At 36.9% G+C, this 17,091-nt stretch overlaps 1 protein-coding gene across 5 annotated transcripts in view; it reads left to right on the top strand.

Annotated features, from left to right (window-relative positions):
- Window positions 1-17,091, top strand: part of foxn3 (forkhead box N3) — a 133,024-nt gene that overhangs the window by 79,220 nt on the left and 36,713 nt on the right. For all 5 annotated transcript variants that reach the window (XM_067455744.1, XM_067455746.1, XM_067455745.1 and 2 more), the window contains one exon: window positions 9,205-9,272. In XM_067455744.1, the coding sequence (XP_067311845.1) occupies window positions 9,205-9,272 (68 nt within the window). The remainder of the gene's footprint in view (window positions 1-9,204; window positions 9,273-17,091) is intronic.

The raw sequence follows: 17,091 nt of genomic DNA, 5'->3' as shown, positions 1-17,091 counted from the left end.
GTTAAAAACCTCAAGGCGAGAAGTAACCTACAGGGAAGAACCGGTGCTGGCACCAATTAGACTTTAGATTAGTTAAAGAGGATTGCGACTGTAGGGGTAAAAGGAAAATGTAGTGGGCGATAGGATTTGAAATGAGATTATAGAATCAAGCCAGAGGAGGTAAGCTTTGTTTAAAAATGAATAACCCAGGCCTGCTCTTGATGGAGACGGGGAAAGCGGCTGTTCCTTGAAAGGTGCGAGTGTTTGCATTAACAGAGCAAACAGACAGAGCACACCGGATTAAAAATAGATGGGGTATATACCCAGCAAGACAGCCGGTGGCACATGTGTTTTACATTCAAACATCCAGCAAGGACAAAAGAGTGCCCTTCCTTATTGATGTTAGCATTTTTGAAAATGCTCAGACACTTGCACTACCAGAGGCCTGAAGAATCAGGTTTTGGCTCTCATAACTGCCGTTAACATTTCATTAAAAGGCATTTCAGCTGAAGGAGTGAGCCACGTTCCCACAGAGTAGGTTCAAAGAGGTTCTGCAGGAGCCGGTTGGGGTCGTTTCCGCTTAGATTACCGGGACATGCATATGCAGACGGAGGTAGTGGCTCTACGAGGCCCTGTACCCTGATGTAACCCCTCCACCCTCCACCCCTCAAGTGCTGTTATACAACCGGTTTTAAATAGATTTTTTACATGTTTTGAAGAAAATGAGTGGTGCAGGCAAAACTTGCTGGACACGGATCAACAATAAGGTTGGCCCCGCAGTGTAAGACAGTTTCAGCTGATGGAAATGTCACTTACCCTATCTGGTCAGTGTAGTATCTTTACAGTATTATTATTTAAATTTTTATCAACTGTAAATAATTTAAATTTGTTATATAATTATTTTGAAATTTGTTATATAAATGATGTATATTTACATGACTTAAAATTATTTTCAAATAAATTACATAATAAATAAAAATTAATGAAATGTAATTTGTAAATATATTATGCTTTTAAAGAATAATATAATTTCTAGTTTAAATATAATACATAATACATTTACAAAATACATGTGTAATTAAATGCATTCAAATTCATTAAAAAAATTACAAGTATACTTTTTTGGAGCCAGTAAAAATTTGCCTGACAAGCCAGATCCACATCAAGATGTTTGGTCTGGAAACTCACCATAGACAGGGCTCAATCCGAGGGGCGGGATAAACGGTTGTCTTTCAAACTCCCTCTGCACACGATAGGATAGCGCTACAACCAACCAGAGCAATGAAGGTGAAGCGGAGCTAGTAGAAAGATTAAACTTTCGGCATATCTGTCGGCAAAACTCCAAACACATCTTCCCTTTTTAAGAATGACTTCAGTGCCGTTCTTTGTTCTTTTCTCAGAGAAAAGCTTAACTCCAAGTCTTCCAGAGTCAAGGTCAAAGCTGATTCGAAAGACCGCCGTTCGCCAACCTCTGTGTTTACTAGTAGCCCCCAAACGCAACTCGGCAGTCATTATGTTAAGCCCCGCCCACCGACTCTATACACGATGTGATTGGCCTGACCAGAGTTTAGCATTTACAGCTCAGAAGGGTATTGAGAGTTGCTAGACGATACTCACGGCAGATTAGATTAGTTTTTGAACACACAAAAACTGGAAAATAAATAAACAAAGAAAATAATGTCCAATTACCTGTGGCAGTTGTTTTCACAAGTTTACACTAACAAATAACCGAATAGAGTAAAAGAGTAAAATAAACCTATTTGGCATGCTGTCTGAGGGGATTGAAGGCTCCGGGCTTGAAATTTTGGCATAATATTATGACCCCTGAGTGATGAAGTGAATAACGCTGATTATATTTTCATCATGGCACCTGTAAGTGGGTGGGATATATTAAGCAGCAAGTGAAAATTTTGTTCTCAAATTAGATTTTTTAGAAGCTGGACAAATGGGCAAGTGTAAGGATTTGAGTGAGTTTGACAAGGGCCAAATTGTGATGGCTAGACAACTTGTTCAGAGCTTATCCAGAACTGCAGCTCTTGTGGGGTGTTCCTGGTCTGCAGTGGTCAGTATCTATCAAAAGTAGTCCAAGGAAGGAACAGTGGTGAATCGGCGACAGGGTCATGGGCGGCCAAGGCTCATTGATGCACGTGGGGGGCGAAGGCTGGCCCATGTAGTCTGATCAAACAGACAAGCTACTGATGTTCAAATTCCTCGGTTAATGCTGGTTCTGAAAGAAAGGTGTCAGAATACACAGTGCATCACAGTTTGTTGCGTATGGGGCTGCATAGCCGCAGACCAGTCAGGGTCACCAAAAGCGCCAACAGTGGGCCTCTGAGCATTAGAACTGACCACGAAGCAATGAAAGAAGTTGGCCTGGTCTGATAAATCACATTTCTTTTACGTCACGTGGATGGTAGGGTGCGTGTGCATCGGTTACCTGGGGAACACATGGCACTAGGATGCACTATAAGAACGAAAGCCAGCAGAGGCAGTGTGATGCTTTGGGCAATGTTCTGCTGGGAAACCTTGGGTCCTGCCATCCATGTAATAGTTACTTTGACACGTACCACCTAACTAAGCTTTGTTGCAGACCATGTACACGCTATCATGGAAATGCTTCTTTCAGCAAGATAATGCACCCTTCCACAAAGCAAAAATAGTTCTGGAATGTTTTGAGGAGCATAATAATGAGTTTGAGGTTTTGACTTTGCCTCCAAATTCCCCAGATATCAATCCAATCGAGCAACTGTGGGATGTTCTAAACAAACAAGTCCGATCCATGAAGGCCCCACCTCGCAACTTACAGGACTTAAAGGATCTTAAAGAATCATTCATGTCCGTAGCATGAACGGTTCAAGTCTAGTATTAATGATTTGAACAAACTCCTCCTAACCCTAAATATGAGCAACAGTAATTGTTCCTTTACTCAAGAACAAGAGGCACTATTGATACAAGGCTATATCAGGGCTCATGTGCTCAAATTTTATCACCAGCTGTTTGATTGTTCGCTCCTTTGAATGTGTTCAATTTTACTGCCGAAACCATGGGCCAAATAATTGCAGCGGGAGATCTCATTTCTTTTTATTATGCTCAGAGAGTGGAGGGCACATAATAACATATAAATAACGTAATATCATAAAAGCTTTCCTGCTTTTTTTTGTGGGGTTCTTACAGCTGATTAAAAAAGGACTTGGGTCGTCTATCATGAGGCATGCTGTGTCCATGGCAACACATTCCGTAGCTGTAACCCGATACAAAGCATATGTGTATTAGGAGTATGAACGCTGGTCTTGACTGCTAAAGGGATGGAAGGAGAAACCGAAAGAGGGAGACATGGCATGGTGAACCCAGCCCCACAGGGATCTGGCCCCTTCATACTTCAGCCAACAGTCTCTTTGTGCCGGTGTCAGCAGCATAGTGCATGAATACCTTAAGGTTGTGCTACGCCTATAACTGTTTCAATCAACAAAAGTATGCTGAGAGCCTAGTATGCTGTGTTTAGTCTATGTTCGGTTCTGTACTTAGTTACTGTACACTTTACTTTTCATCTTAAATAATAAGCATACATACATGTGGTAGTTCCTTGTATCCAGAATTTTGACTTTTGCGATAAATTAAATTAATGAGTTATTCTAAAATGATAGACTGGTGTGGAAGTCCCCATCTAATATTTGCATCGTAAGCACTGAAACACGTATATCTTTCAACTTTTTTAAATGTTTCTCTTTTTTCTTACAAAAAGTATTTTAATTCATCCAGTTAACATATATTACTCAATACAGTTCAGTTCAGTTCAGGTGCTATTGCAAGACATGATTATTTAACTTCTTTTTATTTAGTTAATTAATATGTAATAATATATATTTCAAAATGTAATAATATATATTTAGTTTAGTATTAATATTGTTTATATGCAATATTGCATTGTGTGTGTGTGTGTGTGTGTGTGTGTGTGTGTGTGTGTGTGTGTGTGTGTGTGTGTGTGTGTGTGTGTGTGTTGATGATTAATAATTAATAATCAAATTATAAAAAATGTATTATGATATTGTAAATATTAATATTATAATACATAATTGTAATAATTTTATAAGAAATTAAATTATTATTTATAATTATACTCTAAAAAATGTTGCGTTATTTCAATCCAAATTTGGTTTAAAAAATTAAAAATGTAACCCAACTGTTGAGTTTGACCTAAATTTGGGTTGAAACAACCCAGCATTTTTATTTTTTATTTTTTTGTGAATGTTTAATATGACATATTAATAAATCCTGCCTGTTTTACCTAGTCTTCAGAGTATCCAACTGAAATATGTTAATCAGCAATTACATTCACATTTAATTGAATGATTCTAAGTTTTGTGGGATGAATATTTTTATACTTATGTATACTCAAGTCTCATTTATTGTGGTTTGAAGGAGTGAACGTAAATATATATATATATATAAAAAATTGTAATTATTCTTCTCGTTATGTTTATTAAGTGATGGTACTCTTCAGGGTTTTTGGATCAGAACTGGTGGATCCTGTACATTAGTAATGACTGCATGCTGTACTCAGGTGTAAGGTTAGTGAAAAAATCTCAAAGTTGAAAGTTGGAGATGTTTCAGTTGCTAGGCGACTAGTATGCTAATGAAGATGTTCGTCTCAAGCTGTGTCTGAGCTGTGCTGAGATATGTTTTAATCACTCTCAACGGGGAAAAAAGAGGGGGAAAAAATCAAACACATTCTGATGGAACACTGTAATTAATGGATCCGTAAAGAAATAGAGAGGTTCCATTACTTCTCACACTAAATTATCCTCAATTGTCAGGGCAGATACCTGAAGTCTGACAGAACTGCGGAGATTAGCGAACGTGAAGTGGCAGTGCAGTGTTTATTCGCTTTGGCACACGGCCTCCCGGTGCTCAGAGATGCCACGCACCGTAGAGCGCTCCTTCATCGGAAGAGGTCCAGAGCCAAAACAGCCCCGTCAACCCGCAAGCTCTGGCTTTTAAATACACCATGTAGACAAATGTGCTCAAAGCCCTGTGCCACCTCTGTTTGTTCTAATTCTCAATTAGTTAATATACTTTAAGAAGATTAAGAAGGGGAAGATGACAGAGCCAATGTCTGCACATACTGAGTCTACAGGGAGGCAGAAAGTGGATCGAGGGCTAAATTGAAGATTAGACTGCACCTGATTAGATTTGTGAAGCTCACAGTGAACACTGACAGAGACAGTAAGACGGAGGAGGAATCGTACACAAGCAGATAATTGATAGTAAGCGAGCAACTAATCCACGGGAACAAAATTGTAACCTTTGAAGTGAAAAATATTTAGATCAGACGGAACTGTCAGCAAACGGAGACGCGGTTAAACCATTTCCAAACTCCGTGGGACCTGCTAAATGGGAAACCGTGCTCAAATACTTCACATATCCCAAACAGAAAGGTTGGGAAATCCAAATTTGCTGTCACAAATGATCAATGTTTGGGATGCGAACAGTAAAGCATGGAAAATCATGGCTCAGGGAGAAAGATTCCATTAGAGAAGATGAAAAAGATAAAGAGCAAATTCATGAGTGAATTTGGGAACTTTGATCATATTTGCACTCATATCTTTCACAAACGTCCTCAAGTAATAGATTTGATTACAATCTATTTACTTTTTTCCCCGTCTATTTTATTCTTTTATTAATTAATATTAATTGTTTTTATAGTTATATTATATATTTATTATATCAATATTACATTATATGTATATCTTTATATGTTTAATTATTGTCCTTTTTTCATTTAAATAAAAAAGTGTAATAATCAACAAATTAATACATGTAATAATAGAATATTTAGTAATACAATTCATTTAATTCGAAATTATACTGTAATATTATGCTATACTATATTGATTATATATTATTATAATCATATATTAATTAATGTAATATGTATATTATGCTTAATAACATTTCAAATTTTTTAAATAATTATTGCATTTCAGGAAAAAAAAAATGTTTAGGGGTGGCCAGTATATATATATACTGGCCACCCCAGTATATATATATATATATATAATATCATTGTTATGATATTATAAAGTTTAGTACAGTATATATATATATATATATATATATATATATATATATATATATATATATATATATATATATATATATATATATATATATACACACTGTAATATATACAGTATATATATATATATATATATATATATATATATATATATATATATAATATAAGTCTTACAATTATTCATGAGACTGGGTTGCCTTATCCTATGAAAAATAATACATATTTATGACAGAATGCATACTTTCATAACTGAGAGATCATACAGTTGAGAGACGCGTTCCACAGTCTAAATGAGTGTTTGTTTCCGCAGTGTTAGAGTTCAAGAGTGAATTGCATGGCTTTCCCCAGCGGTCATTGTTCTTATCTATGTAATGAATGCATTTTTGCCTGGCATAAATTCTCTCTCATCAAGTCTCCAACAAAAAATGCAATTCATACCGTAAGCGAAATTGGTGGAGCTCCTTGAATAGCCTATAACCATTAAAACGGCTTACAATTGTCAGTAAATGCCGCTAAATAACAAAAGTAATTAAAATGCAACAGTGTTTTCTTTTATATTTTCATTGCAGAGTACAAATGCAACTGCCTGCGCATTTATTTGGTGCTATCACAGGATATGTGTTTTTAGTAATGTATGTTAACCATGTGTATGTTAACCATAATGTATGTATAACCGTGTAGGCTGTAATATATTTGTTAATTTAGTTGTACGAAACCATTTTCCATTGTGCTACTTGCAAAAATCTGCATTTTTGGTGGGGTTCCACTGTTAAATGTCGCATTCCCAGGGTTAAATATCATATAATTGGGGTCGCTTCAGCCCGCGGACATGAAAAACAGCCCACACTAAAAGTGTTAAAGTAGCCCGATTCCCAACACTGTCGCTCTGTGTGTTTTTGTTCAGGCTGGTGTTTTCCCAAGCGCTCTTTCAGGTCATGTCCACTTATTTAGGCATTTTTGGGCTTGTTGTTTTTTTCCCATATTAAGAAGTGAAGCGACAACTTTGTTCAACTGGAGTGTGTACATGGCCTTTGTAACAGTATTAGTTATCTGAATGAAGAAAAGTCATCTGTTAATGTGGTCAAATGCTTGTGCAACAGTGTTGGCTGGAGAGGTGGCCAAGCTGCAATCATTGCCACCACGTAGCTACGCCACTGCTTACAGTCTTATCAGATACCTTTGAGTTTTTACACACAACTTGCCTCACACCATCACTTCTTTTCGAAAAGGACCTGTTGACCTTCCTCTTCAAAGGTCGCCCATGATATCCAAGAAAAATCAATAATTTTCATATGTGAGAAATCCTGAAGTCAGATTCCATTTCTGACAACTAGCAGTACCTCTGGTTTATTTCTTGTTCACAGGCATATTTGAATGTCCATTTTTAGGTGTTTTACAAAACCAGTAATTCACAAATCAATAAAAACCATCACATTTTCCTGTCTGGGTGACTGGGCACTGACACAGTTTTCCTGTTGATTCAGTTCATTCGCGCGCAAAAAAAAAAAAAAAAAGTCGCACCAATCGGGAGTGTGTAATTCAGCTGAAGGGTTTCCCGCTGTGCAGCTGTGTTCTGAAGTCTGCTGCACGATCACCTGAGCCGCCCTGTCATCTCACCAGGAGAAAGTAATGATTAAAGCTACGAGGACTCAATTTGAAAAAGGATATAATAACTATGTTGCTACATAGTCACGTCTCAACATTGTATATGCCTCCTTGTTTTGTTTACTTGGTCAGCAGCTGTTTGCTTAAAAAAATCTTTGTATATATTTAATGTTTGTGGCATTTAGGTGATTTCTCATTGTCCGTTTAGGTGGGCGGATGAAATGCTGTTAAAAAAACAAACATGCAGTTTTGTATGGAAGCTTGTTTCTGCCACAGAATAAAACATTTTAAAAGATAATTGCGACTTTTTATCTCACAATTGTGTTTACAGAACTTGCTTGTTATAAACGCGAAATTGTGAGTTATTAAGTCAGAATTTTGATATAGTCAGAACTGAGATATAAAGCCAGAACTGAGATATAAAGTCAGAATTGTGAGATATAAAGTCAGAATTGTGTGATGTAAAGTCAGAATTGTGAGATATAAAGTCAGAATTGTGAAATTTAAAGTCATAATTGTGAGATATAAAGTCAGAATTGTGAGATATAAAGTCAGAATTGTGAGATATAAAGTCAGAATTGTGAGATATAAAGTCAGAATTGTGTGATGTAAAGTCAGAATTGTGAGATATAAAGTCAGAATTGTGAAATTTAAAGTCATAATTGTGAGATATAAAGTCAGAATTGTGAGATATAAAGTCAGAATTGTGAGATTTAAAGTCAGAATTGTGAGATATAAAGTCAGAATTGTGAGATATAAAGTCAGAATTGTGAGATTTAAAGTCAGAATTGTGAGATATAAAGTCAGAATTGTGAGATATAAAGTCAGAATTGTGTGATGTAAAGTCAGAATTGTGAGATATAAAGTCAGAATTGTGAGATATAAAGTCAGAATTGTGAGATATAAAGTCAGAATTGTGAGATATTAAGTCAGAATTGTGTGATGTAAAGTCAGAATTGTGAGATATAAAGTCAGAATTGTGAGATATAAAGTCAGAATTGTGAGATATAAAGTCAGAATTGTGAGATTTAAAGTCAGAATTGTGAGATATAAAGTCAGAATTGTGTGATGTAAAGTCAGAATTTCTATTTTTATATCTCACAATTCTGACTTAATGACTCACAAATATGCAACTTTATATCGCAGTTCTGAGGGGGAAAAAGTCAGGACTTGGAGATAAATACTCCCAATTGACTTTTTTATTCTGTGGTGAAAACAAGCTTCCATATTTTTGCTCTTCTCTAGTTGAATCAGTTAATGTTGAACTGTGAAGAGTTGTGACTGTGAAAAAAGGATGATAACTTGAACTGTGATCCTATATATGATTCTACAATATTAAAATCAAAACTGGCAGACGCTGTGTTCACCATGGTGAATCTGTGTGGATATGTGTACTGTACATATGCTCTGTCTGTCTCACTCACTTTCTTTTGGCACTGTTTATCTCTTAAAATGTCTTTTCAGGATTGCAGTCCATCTGTCAGTTGTACATCATCTGTTCGTGTCATTTTCTCATTATTCTCTCCACTGTGTTTTCTTTACAGTATGTCCAGTCCTCCAATATGGCCAGGAAGTCCCTTTTACAGAAAAAACAAGGGAGTCCTACTACAAGGTAGAGTGACGTTTCTTGTTGTGTTTACATGCTGTGAACCGTCTCTCTCGTCCTTAATGTGTTTTTGGTTCTACTGACAAGCGCTCTTTATTTTTATTTTTTACCCGCATCAGTTCTACTACAAGAAGGGATCTTGGTTTATTTGCATGCTCTTTAGATGAGCCTTTCCTCCAACAAAAGGCTCATATTCATGTACCTGGCTAGCTCCTACAGGAATTAGCGGAGTGGGTGTTTATTTGGTTTGTTTGCCCTGGTTTAAAATGAGCTGCTTCAAATCTGAGACCGATTTTTCTCACCTCTTTTCAATGTGGTATTTGGATCCTGCCAGCCTCTCAGTTGTTACCGCTCTCTCATTCTATAATTCAGATTAAAGACTCTTTTTTTTCCAGTTCTGACATACAAGTCTTTTGCCCCATTCTTGAACAAACAGAAGTGTGAAGTATCCAAAGAAAACAAATTGGATAAAATGAGACAAAAGAATTCATACAAATTGTATGTCCTTGGCCGGATCTTTGTTCCTTAACCCTGTATGGTAACACTTTTTCCCTCACCTTCTTATTTCAGAAAAGGCTACTACATAATGTAGTTTTGGAAATAAAATGAATATGTAGCAGTTAATGTGCGGTTTTAGTTTGTAAGAGTTCCAAATATATAAATGCATTATTAACAAAATAAATATGAATTTAATTTAATTTAACTTAATTTAATAACTTTTTTTAAATAACATTTAAATTTGTAGTACAGAGCTATATTTTCCATATTTTTTTTTATAAAATGTATATTCATTTATAACAAAAATAATCTAATAACTGTTTTTCAAAAGTTTGAAAAGTGGGGTACAATGTTTTAATAGGCCTATTTTTGTTTCTCATTTATTTTCGAATTTATTTGACTTAAAATACAGTAAAAAGAATTATATTGTGAAATATTATTACAGTTTGAAATCTATTTAATTATTCTTTAATATGTAATGTAATTGCTATGATGGCAAATTGGAAATTTCAGTACATAAATGCAGTCTTCAGTGTCACATGATCCTTCAGAAATCATTCTAATATGCTGATTTGATGCGCCCAAGAAACATCTATTATCAATATTCTCCTCAAATTAATATCAATGTAGAAAACATCTTAATATTTTGTGAAAACTGTGATACATTTTTGTTTTCAGGATTCTTTGTTGAAAAGAAATGTATTTATTTTGTTACATAAATGCCTTTACTGTCACTTTTGATCAAAAAAAGAAAAAGAAAAACCTCACTGACCCTAAAAGATTGAACAGTAGTGTATAATAAGATATTCCACCATTAGCAGATAATGTGTGCCATACAGGGTTATTGCTTGTCACTTGCCCAGAAATTAGTTGCCATGTACACAGAACCCTTTTAAAGTTGAATCTGTGAAGTCCTAAATCTAGACCTTGTGGCTGTTTCCTTGCTTATTTTAATAAAGGCTGCAATAAAATGCCTTATTACACTCATTAACCTCAGCAGGCAGAGGATTAGATGGGTTGTTGTGCACTTTTCCCCGTTATCTTGGTCCCAGCACTTTGAGAGTATATGTCTTGATAACAGTTGCAGTGTTTTTAGTTTACTTAGTCACTGCATTTAGTAATGTTTAAAGGGTAATAGGCTTCCTATTGGTTGTATTTGACTGTTTTTGTATTAATAGAGAAGGTGGATAGATGACGAGACTTTATGGAGAATCAGAATCTCTAAAATGCTCACCATGTCCATTTCTCAACGTGCCTGGATCTTGGTTGTTGTTTACGCAGGCGACATTATGCCCTTTTTCAAAATCTTGATTTTGTTGAGTCTGTCAGTAACACTCTGCTTAGTTCCTGTGAAGCCCCTATTTCTGAAAAGCGCAATGTGCTCTGATTAGTCGGCTGGACCAGTGTGTTGCAATTAATCAACCACTGTTTTCCCTGTTATGCAGTAGGCGGCGCTATTACACATCTTCTGGAAGAGTACAGAATCTCTGGATCAAAAACAGAGGAAAAAAGAAGCAGAAACCAGCGGTAAAAGCCTTTTGTCAAAACACGATTTTCTCAGCTTTTTGTTCAAATTGTTGCTGCTTTTATAAAACGTACCCACTTTCAAGTGTTGATAAAAAAAGCAAATGTGTATGACTTTGGATGTGAATTATTTAAATGAGGAATATTGTGACGTGTAGGCTCCAAGAAGAAAGCTCAAGACAGCAATCGAGGCGTTTTAGGGAGTTCAGAAAGAGTGTGCACGGATATAGAGAACAACTCCTTTGTAACTTTTTTTCAAGCTCAAACAGCAACATTAAACTTACACTAAAGTAAGATGGAAAAAAAGCATAATAGGACCCATGGCTTCTGTGGCCCAATGATGCAAGTGGTTGACTTATTGACATGACCGGAAGCTTTTCTGCAGTCACCTCAATGAGTTTGTATTCAGTGCAACTAAGATATAGATGTGATCTATATTTAATTTGACTAGAAATTAATTCTCACCAAACTCTAGAGACATTGACCGATGGCTTGTTTTTTTTTTTTACAGTGTGTGGTACGCCATCCTGATATACTTGATATTTTTATCCCAAAATGTTCCTGATTTCCTTGCTCTAATGTCTCCTTAGTATGTGCTTGAATCCCTCCGCAACATATTTCTTTTGATGAGGCTCACGCATGTGAATCACAGTAATCAGAGATTCAATTAACCTGGTGGCATTTAAAGCGGCACACTAATGGAAGTGCTGTACGAGAGCTGTTATTATGAATATGTTTTCCATATGAGGTGTGAGTGTGACAGTCCAATGCCCAGCAGACTTCCACTTCATACAGCCACAACAGAGAAACTTTGGTTGCTCACTCACAGCCTTATCATTATTTAGCTTTTTTGTGTGTTTGTTACATAAACCCCTGCACTATAATGAGTATCTGATGCACACGAATATGTGCCTAGTTATATATAGTTGGTTATACATCATCACCCTCTTAAACATGCTTGCATGACAGAAAAAATTCAAAACACACCCTCTCGAAAAGCGGCTTTAGAGTGCTGCATAGAGGTGCCGCGCAGGCAGCGGCTTGTTCTGTATAATTGGCAGTTAGCTGTGTTTTGTAAACTCTTTTGTGGCTGTGATATTATCTGACGCGTGGGGAGGCGACAGCGATACACCTGCAACGGCTGCCACATTTGTAGGAGGGACATCTGCTGAGCTCAGAAGTGCTAGCAAACACTGACGCGCCTTTACAGTTTGCGCGTACTCTGCCCTCCTCTATGCTATTTCCTCAGATATGCCATTAAACACTAAAGCAAAGTTGTCTTCTGGTTGTCAAGGCCCTGTCCGTTGCATGGCTTTTGAAACGTCAATTGGATCTAAGCTGCAGTTAAGGAGAAAGTCGTTTTTGAAGGAAGAAGTTATTAAGGCTAAATAATCATTTTTAAGAGAAAGATGAATGTGAAAAAGTGCAAGCCAGCTCCATTTCAGAGATACTGCTTTTTTTATTAGATTTTGCTCCTTGTTTTTCTAGCAAAAGCTAATCAGGTACTGAAGGAGCATTGGAATTAATTGCTCTCGGTTTGTTTGCTAGCACCAGTGTCTCACTGAATAGTTGTAATGGCACAAAGTACTTGATTATGTCTGAGGGTTTTGGGAGCCACGCTCAACATTGCAAAGATTTAACCAATATGTTTGAGGGAGAGACCGGAAAATGAGAAGTTTTGTATTGTGGATTCACTTGCATCCTTAGATGTAATTTTAAACTTAGTTTTAGCACTCTAAAGTACAGAGTAATATCAGAAATATTTTGATTTGTGTCCTTAAAACTTTTGAAGTTTCTGTGACGGTATGGCAGGGAAGTTGCTAGTTAGAGTAGGACTGTGGATTGTGTCTTGCCTTTTCTGACAGGCCGATCACTGGCAATTTGTTGGCCCTATCATACACCTGGCGCAATGCGGCGCAAGGCACGGCGCAAGTTTCTTTAGCTTTCTTTAGCAAGTTTCTTTTTCTTCAGCCTGATGCAGTTATCATTTTCATGTCCAGCACCACTTTGTTTAAATAGCTATGAAATTACGTGCTGGTCTGAAAGCGAGGCGTGTTCAGACGCATTGTTGGCGCATTGCTATTTTGAGACCACTGAATTCGACTGCGCCATTGAGCAACAAAAACCTGTTCTAAAGTCAATAGCGCAGTATTTTTTGTGTTATTTAATTGGCACGCTAGTAATGTGTGCATATAGGTGAGTTCACGATGCATGTACGCTCTGCTTATTACACATACAGGGATGCACAGCAGCACACAAACATTTTTATATGTGACCACGGAACGTAGGGACTCAAGTCGGTTCTGGGGCATTTTGAGTTATTCACAAATTCTAAAGTGTAGGCTCAAAACTTTTCAATGATGTGTAACACATGGAAATCTGAAAATATTTGGAGTAGTGCAGTTTTTACCTGCTGGGAGTGACAATAGGGCTCATTTACATCTCATTTAGATAAGCCATACCCCCTGTAAAGCTGCATGGTTGCATAGCAACGACAGACGCAACGGGAAAAATAGGGCCGCATACTATTAATAATAAAGGATAGCAGATGCTTACATTACCATCTAAAAGCCCATTATAGTAATATTTTTTTTGGCAAGTGATACAATGCTAATGATTACAATTAAAGCAACAGTTAATAACAACAGGTAGGTACACTGGAAAAAAAAAATTGTTGGTTTAACTTAATAAAAGTCAGTAACCTGGTTGCCTTGAAATTTTGAGTTTATTGAAATAAAAAAATTGAGTTGATATAATGAAGGAAATTAGTTTAATAAATAGAAACTCAAAATATCATTGTATCTGAACCACATAAAAAAATTGATAAATCACAATTACCCAATATGCTTACAAAATCTTTTAATAATATTTTAATAAAGGTTGTCGAATCTCAAAAAATGTTCGTTGTATTAACTCAAAATTGAGGCAACCAGGTAACTTTTTTTGTTACCTGGTTTTGTTACCTTTTGTTACAGTGTATGGGAAGGTCTAAACATGAGATAACGTGTAACGTTATGTGTTCTTAGAATGAACACAAAACGACAAATTTTGATGTTTATGTAAACTCACCCCATAAGAAACAGAAAAGTTTTCTTGCAGATCTCATTGCCTCCAATGAAATAAGTAATTCGGGCACACTTTCTGTCTGTCGGGGTCTTCTTTGTGGATGTTACCAGCCATATGTTGTACATAATGTCTGGACAAACCCATCTAATGTTACTATCGATATAGCCTCTGATATCTTACGGTCCAACTTGTCTGACGCCAGTCCGATACATCCTTCGTCTTCTTCATCTTCGCTCAGTTGTAGATTAGGGATATTATTCAGTCTTATAATGCCACTTTCATCGTCGCTCAGATCGTCTTCAGAATCAGTCAGCGCTTGTTCATAAGCATCCGGCTTGTTGAAGAATTACTTGAAAACATCTTCGATGTAACTGCCACGGTTCGTCTGCGATAATCTTTGCGGCGTCCATCTTCATTGAATTTTGATACCAGCTAGAGCCGGTCCTGCTTAAATAAGTAGCCATGCTTCCCTTGGAAGGCGAGGCAATAACAAAAGCCAATATGGAAATACACACAGACAAAACAAGGCAATTTCAACCTCAAAATGTACTCTTTTAAATATACCAACACTGCTATCTCAAACACGGAGAGGCTTCTTTCGTGATCTCAACTAACAGATTCTGCAAAAAAATGAAAATCACCTATTTCGAAAAAAAACAAAAACGCTTCTTTATCATTTTGCTCAAAAGTAGTGCTGCCGCCTCGTGTCACCGGTTTCTGTGACAGGTCACATATATGAGAAATTAAAGGATTTCTTTCTGGATAAGCTTTCAGCGTTTCTGCTTGCAAATTATGCCTTGTAAAAAACAAACCAAGTGCAATTGGCTTTTAAAGGGAATGGGAGACTTGGATTGGCTTATTGCACATTATGTCTAAAACACACCCATTATCCATTAAGAGAATAGGGACAACCCTTTTAGCCCTTTTTTCCCATCGTTAATGTCACATGCCTGTCTTGTCTTGTGTGCACATGTGGGTTTTGTTATATTGAGCATGTGCTCGTGTCATTGTCTGATCCCCTTGTTATTTTATTAGTGTTTGATTTCTCCCCCCTGTTCCCTCTTGATTTCTTCCCTTTATAAGCTCCTTGTGTTTGTCAGTCTTGGTCGGATCGTTGTTCTGTCTACGTCTCCTGGTTTCCCCTGTGATTCTGTTGGGTATCTTTTGAGTTTTATGTTACAGTCTAATTATGTGTTTTGCCCCTCGTGGGTTTTTGGTTTTGAATTTATTAGTTAGTTTTATTTTTGTTCATAAATTATCATCTTCTCCTGCACTTGAGCCCTCGCACCTATTTTCCTGTATCTGTCACGTGACAGTTAAACTAGCAAAAGTGAATTCGGCCATGCCGTGTGCTTTAGACCATGCGCTCAGATTGTTAAAACAGGGTCGGTCATAGCAGCCCAGAGGTCATTTAGTTTGAAAAGGACTTCGAACTAGAAACTTCACAACATGTCATAAATTGTAAGCCAGTATAAACACAGATTGAGGGCATGTGCAGCAGTGAAGTCAGTTGGAATTGCCATTTGCATCCCATTTAAAGTCCATAAAGCAGTGTCATTCTAATACACACACACACACACAAACAAACACACACACACACACCCTCAGAAAATCTTACAAATCTTATAAATCTGAGGAAGGCTAAGCCGTGAAGGATCCATCTGTTGTATCCTTCATTGCCTGTGAAACAAAGGACGCATTTCGAGGCTGTATTTCAAAGAGTCTTCGAATTGGGACAGCCTTCACCGCGCCTCTGTGACACAATCGGCCTTCGAATGCGACCTTGAAAGGATGCAGCCTCTGTATTGGGACGCAGCGAGAGAGAGTGTATTAGCACTGTGACAAGTGGTCCATATCCTGCCTCTTATTGGATTTTTAACAGACTTTTTACTGACGGAAAAGACAAGCATAGAACAGCACAAAGACCGAGAAGTTCTGAGAACTATTTAATAAGGGATTACCAGTGAGATTTACTCCTTCAGTTTCACTGCAAAACTGATCATTGCTCTCTCTTCCCCTTTCTTTCTTTTTTTCTTTCTTTCTATCTGCCTCTTTCTCTCTCTCGCTCCCTTATTTTCTCACACTCTCTCACAGCTAAGCACCTCTCACCTCTAGCCCAGTTACCAGTAGGTCGGGATTGATTTGGTGATTGTGGAAGCCCTTTTGACACTCCATGAAAAACGATCCAAATAACCCCCCCTTTGCGCTTTCCTTTTTCCTCCAGCCTCTTCATGTTGAGTAGCGCCTCTAAAGTTCAAAGACTGTAGAAAGCTGTGCCTGCATTTAGAGATGCTTCTGTCTGTAAATTGGTTAAATGAGGCTTAGTGATTATAACGTTTTACATTTTTGGAAACTGTCATAATGCTCTGTTGTTGGCTCATTAATGTTGTTTACTTGGGCATTCCTTTGCGGTTGCTGAGGTGTTCAGACGGCTTTTTTTTAGCACATTGTTATCCATTTTTAAAGTAATATCACACTTTACCTCATCACTTCCAATGAGATGCATGTGCTAACGCTTCTTTGCCATTCACAAATTCTCTCCCGTAGCCTCATGAGATGGTAAAGTGTCCATTGTATGCACACTTCAGAATCTCGCTGGAAATAGCATGTCATCTGGGTACTTTTTGCCTACTTTTTAAATGTAAAATTTACGTTAAAGGTACGTTAATTTTTTTTATAAATGTTTATTACGTAAGGTGAAAAAATGTATTGACTTAATTTACCTTATTAAATTAAC

Source organism: Pseudorasbora parva, chromosome 10, assembly GCF_024679245.1.
Source record: "Pseudorasbora parva isolate DD20220531a chromosome 10, ASM2467924v1, whole genome shotgun sequence".
NCBI lineage: Eukaryota > Metazoa > Chordata > Actinopteri > Cypriniformes > Gobionidae > Pseudorasbora > Pseudorasbora parva.
The sequence above is the reverse complement of the archived record's forward strand: the minus strand, read 5'-3'. Positions and strand labels throughout refer to the sequence as shown.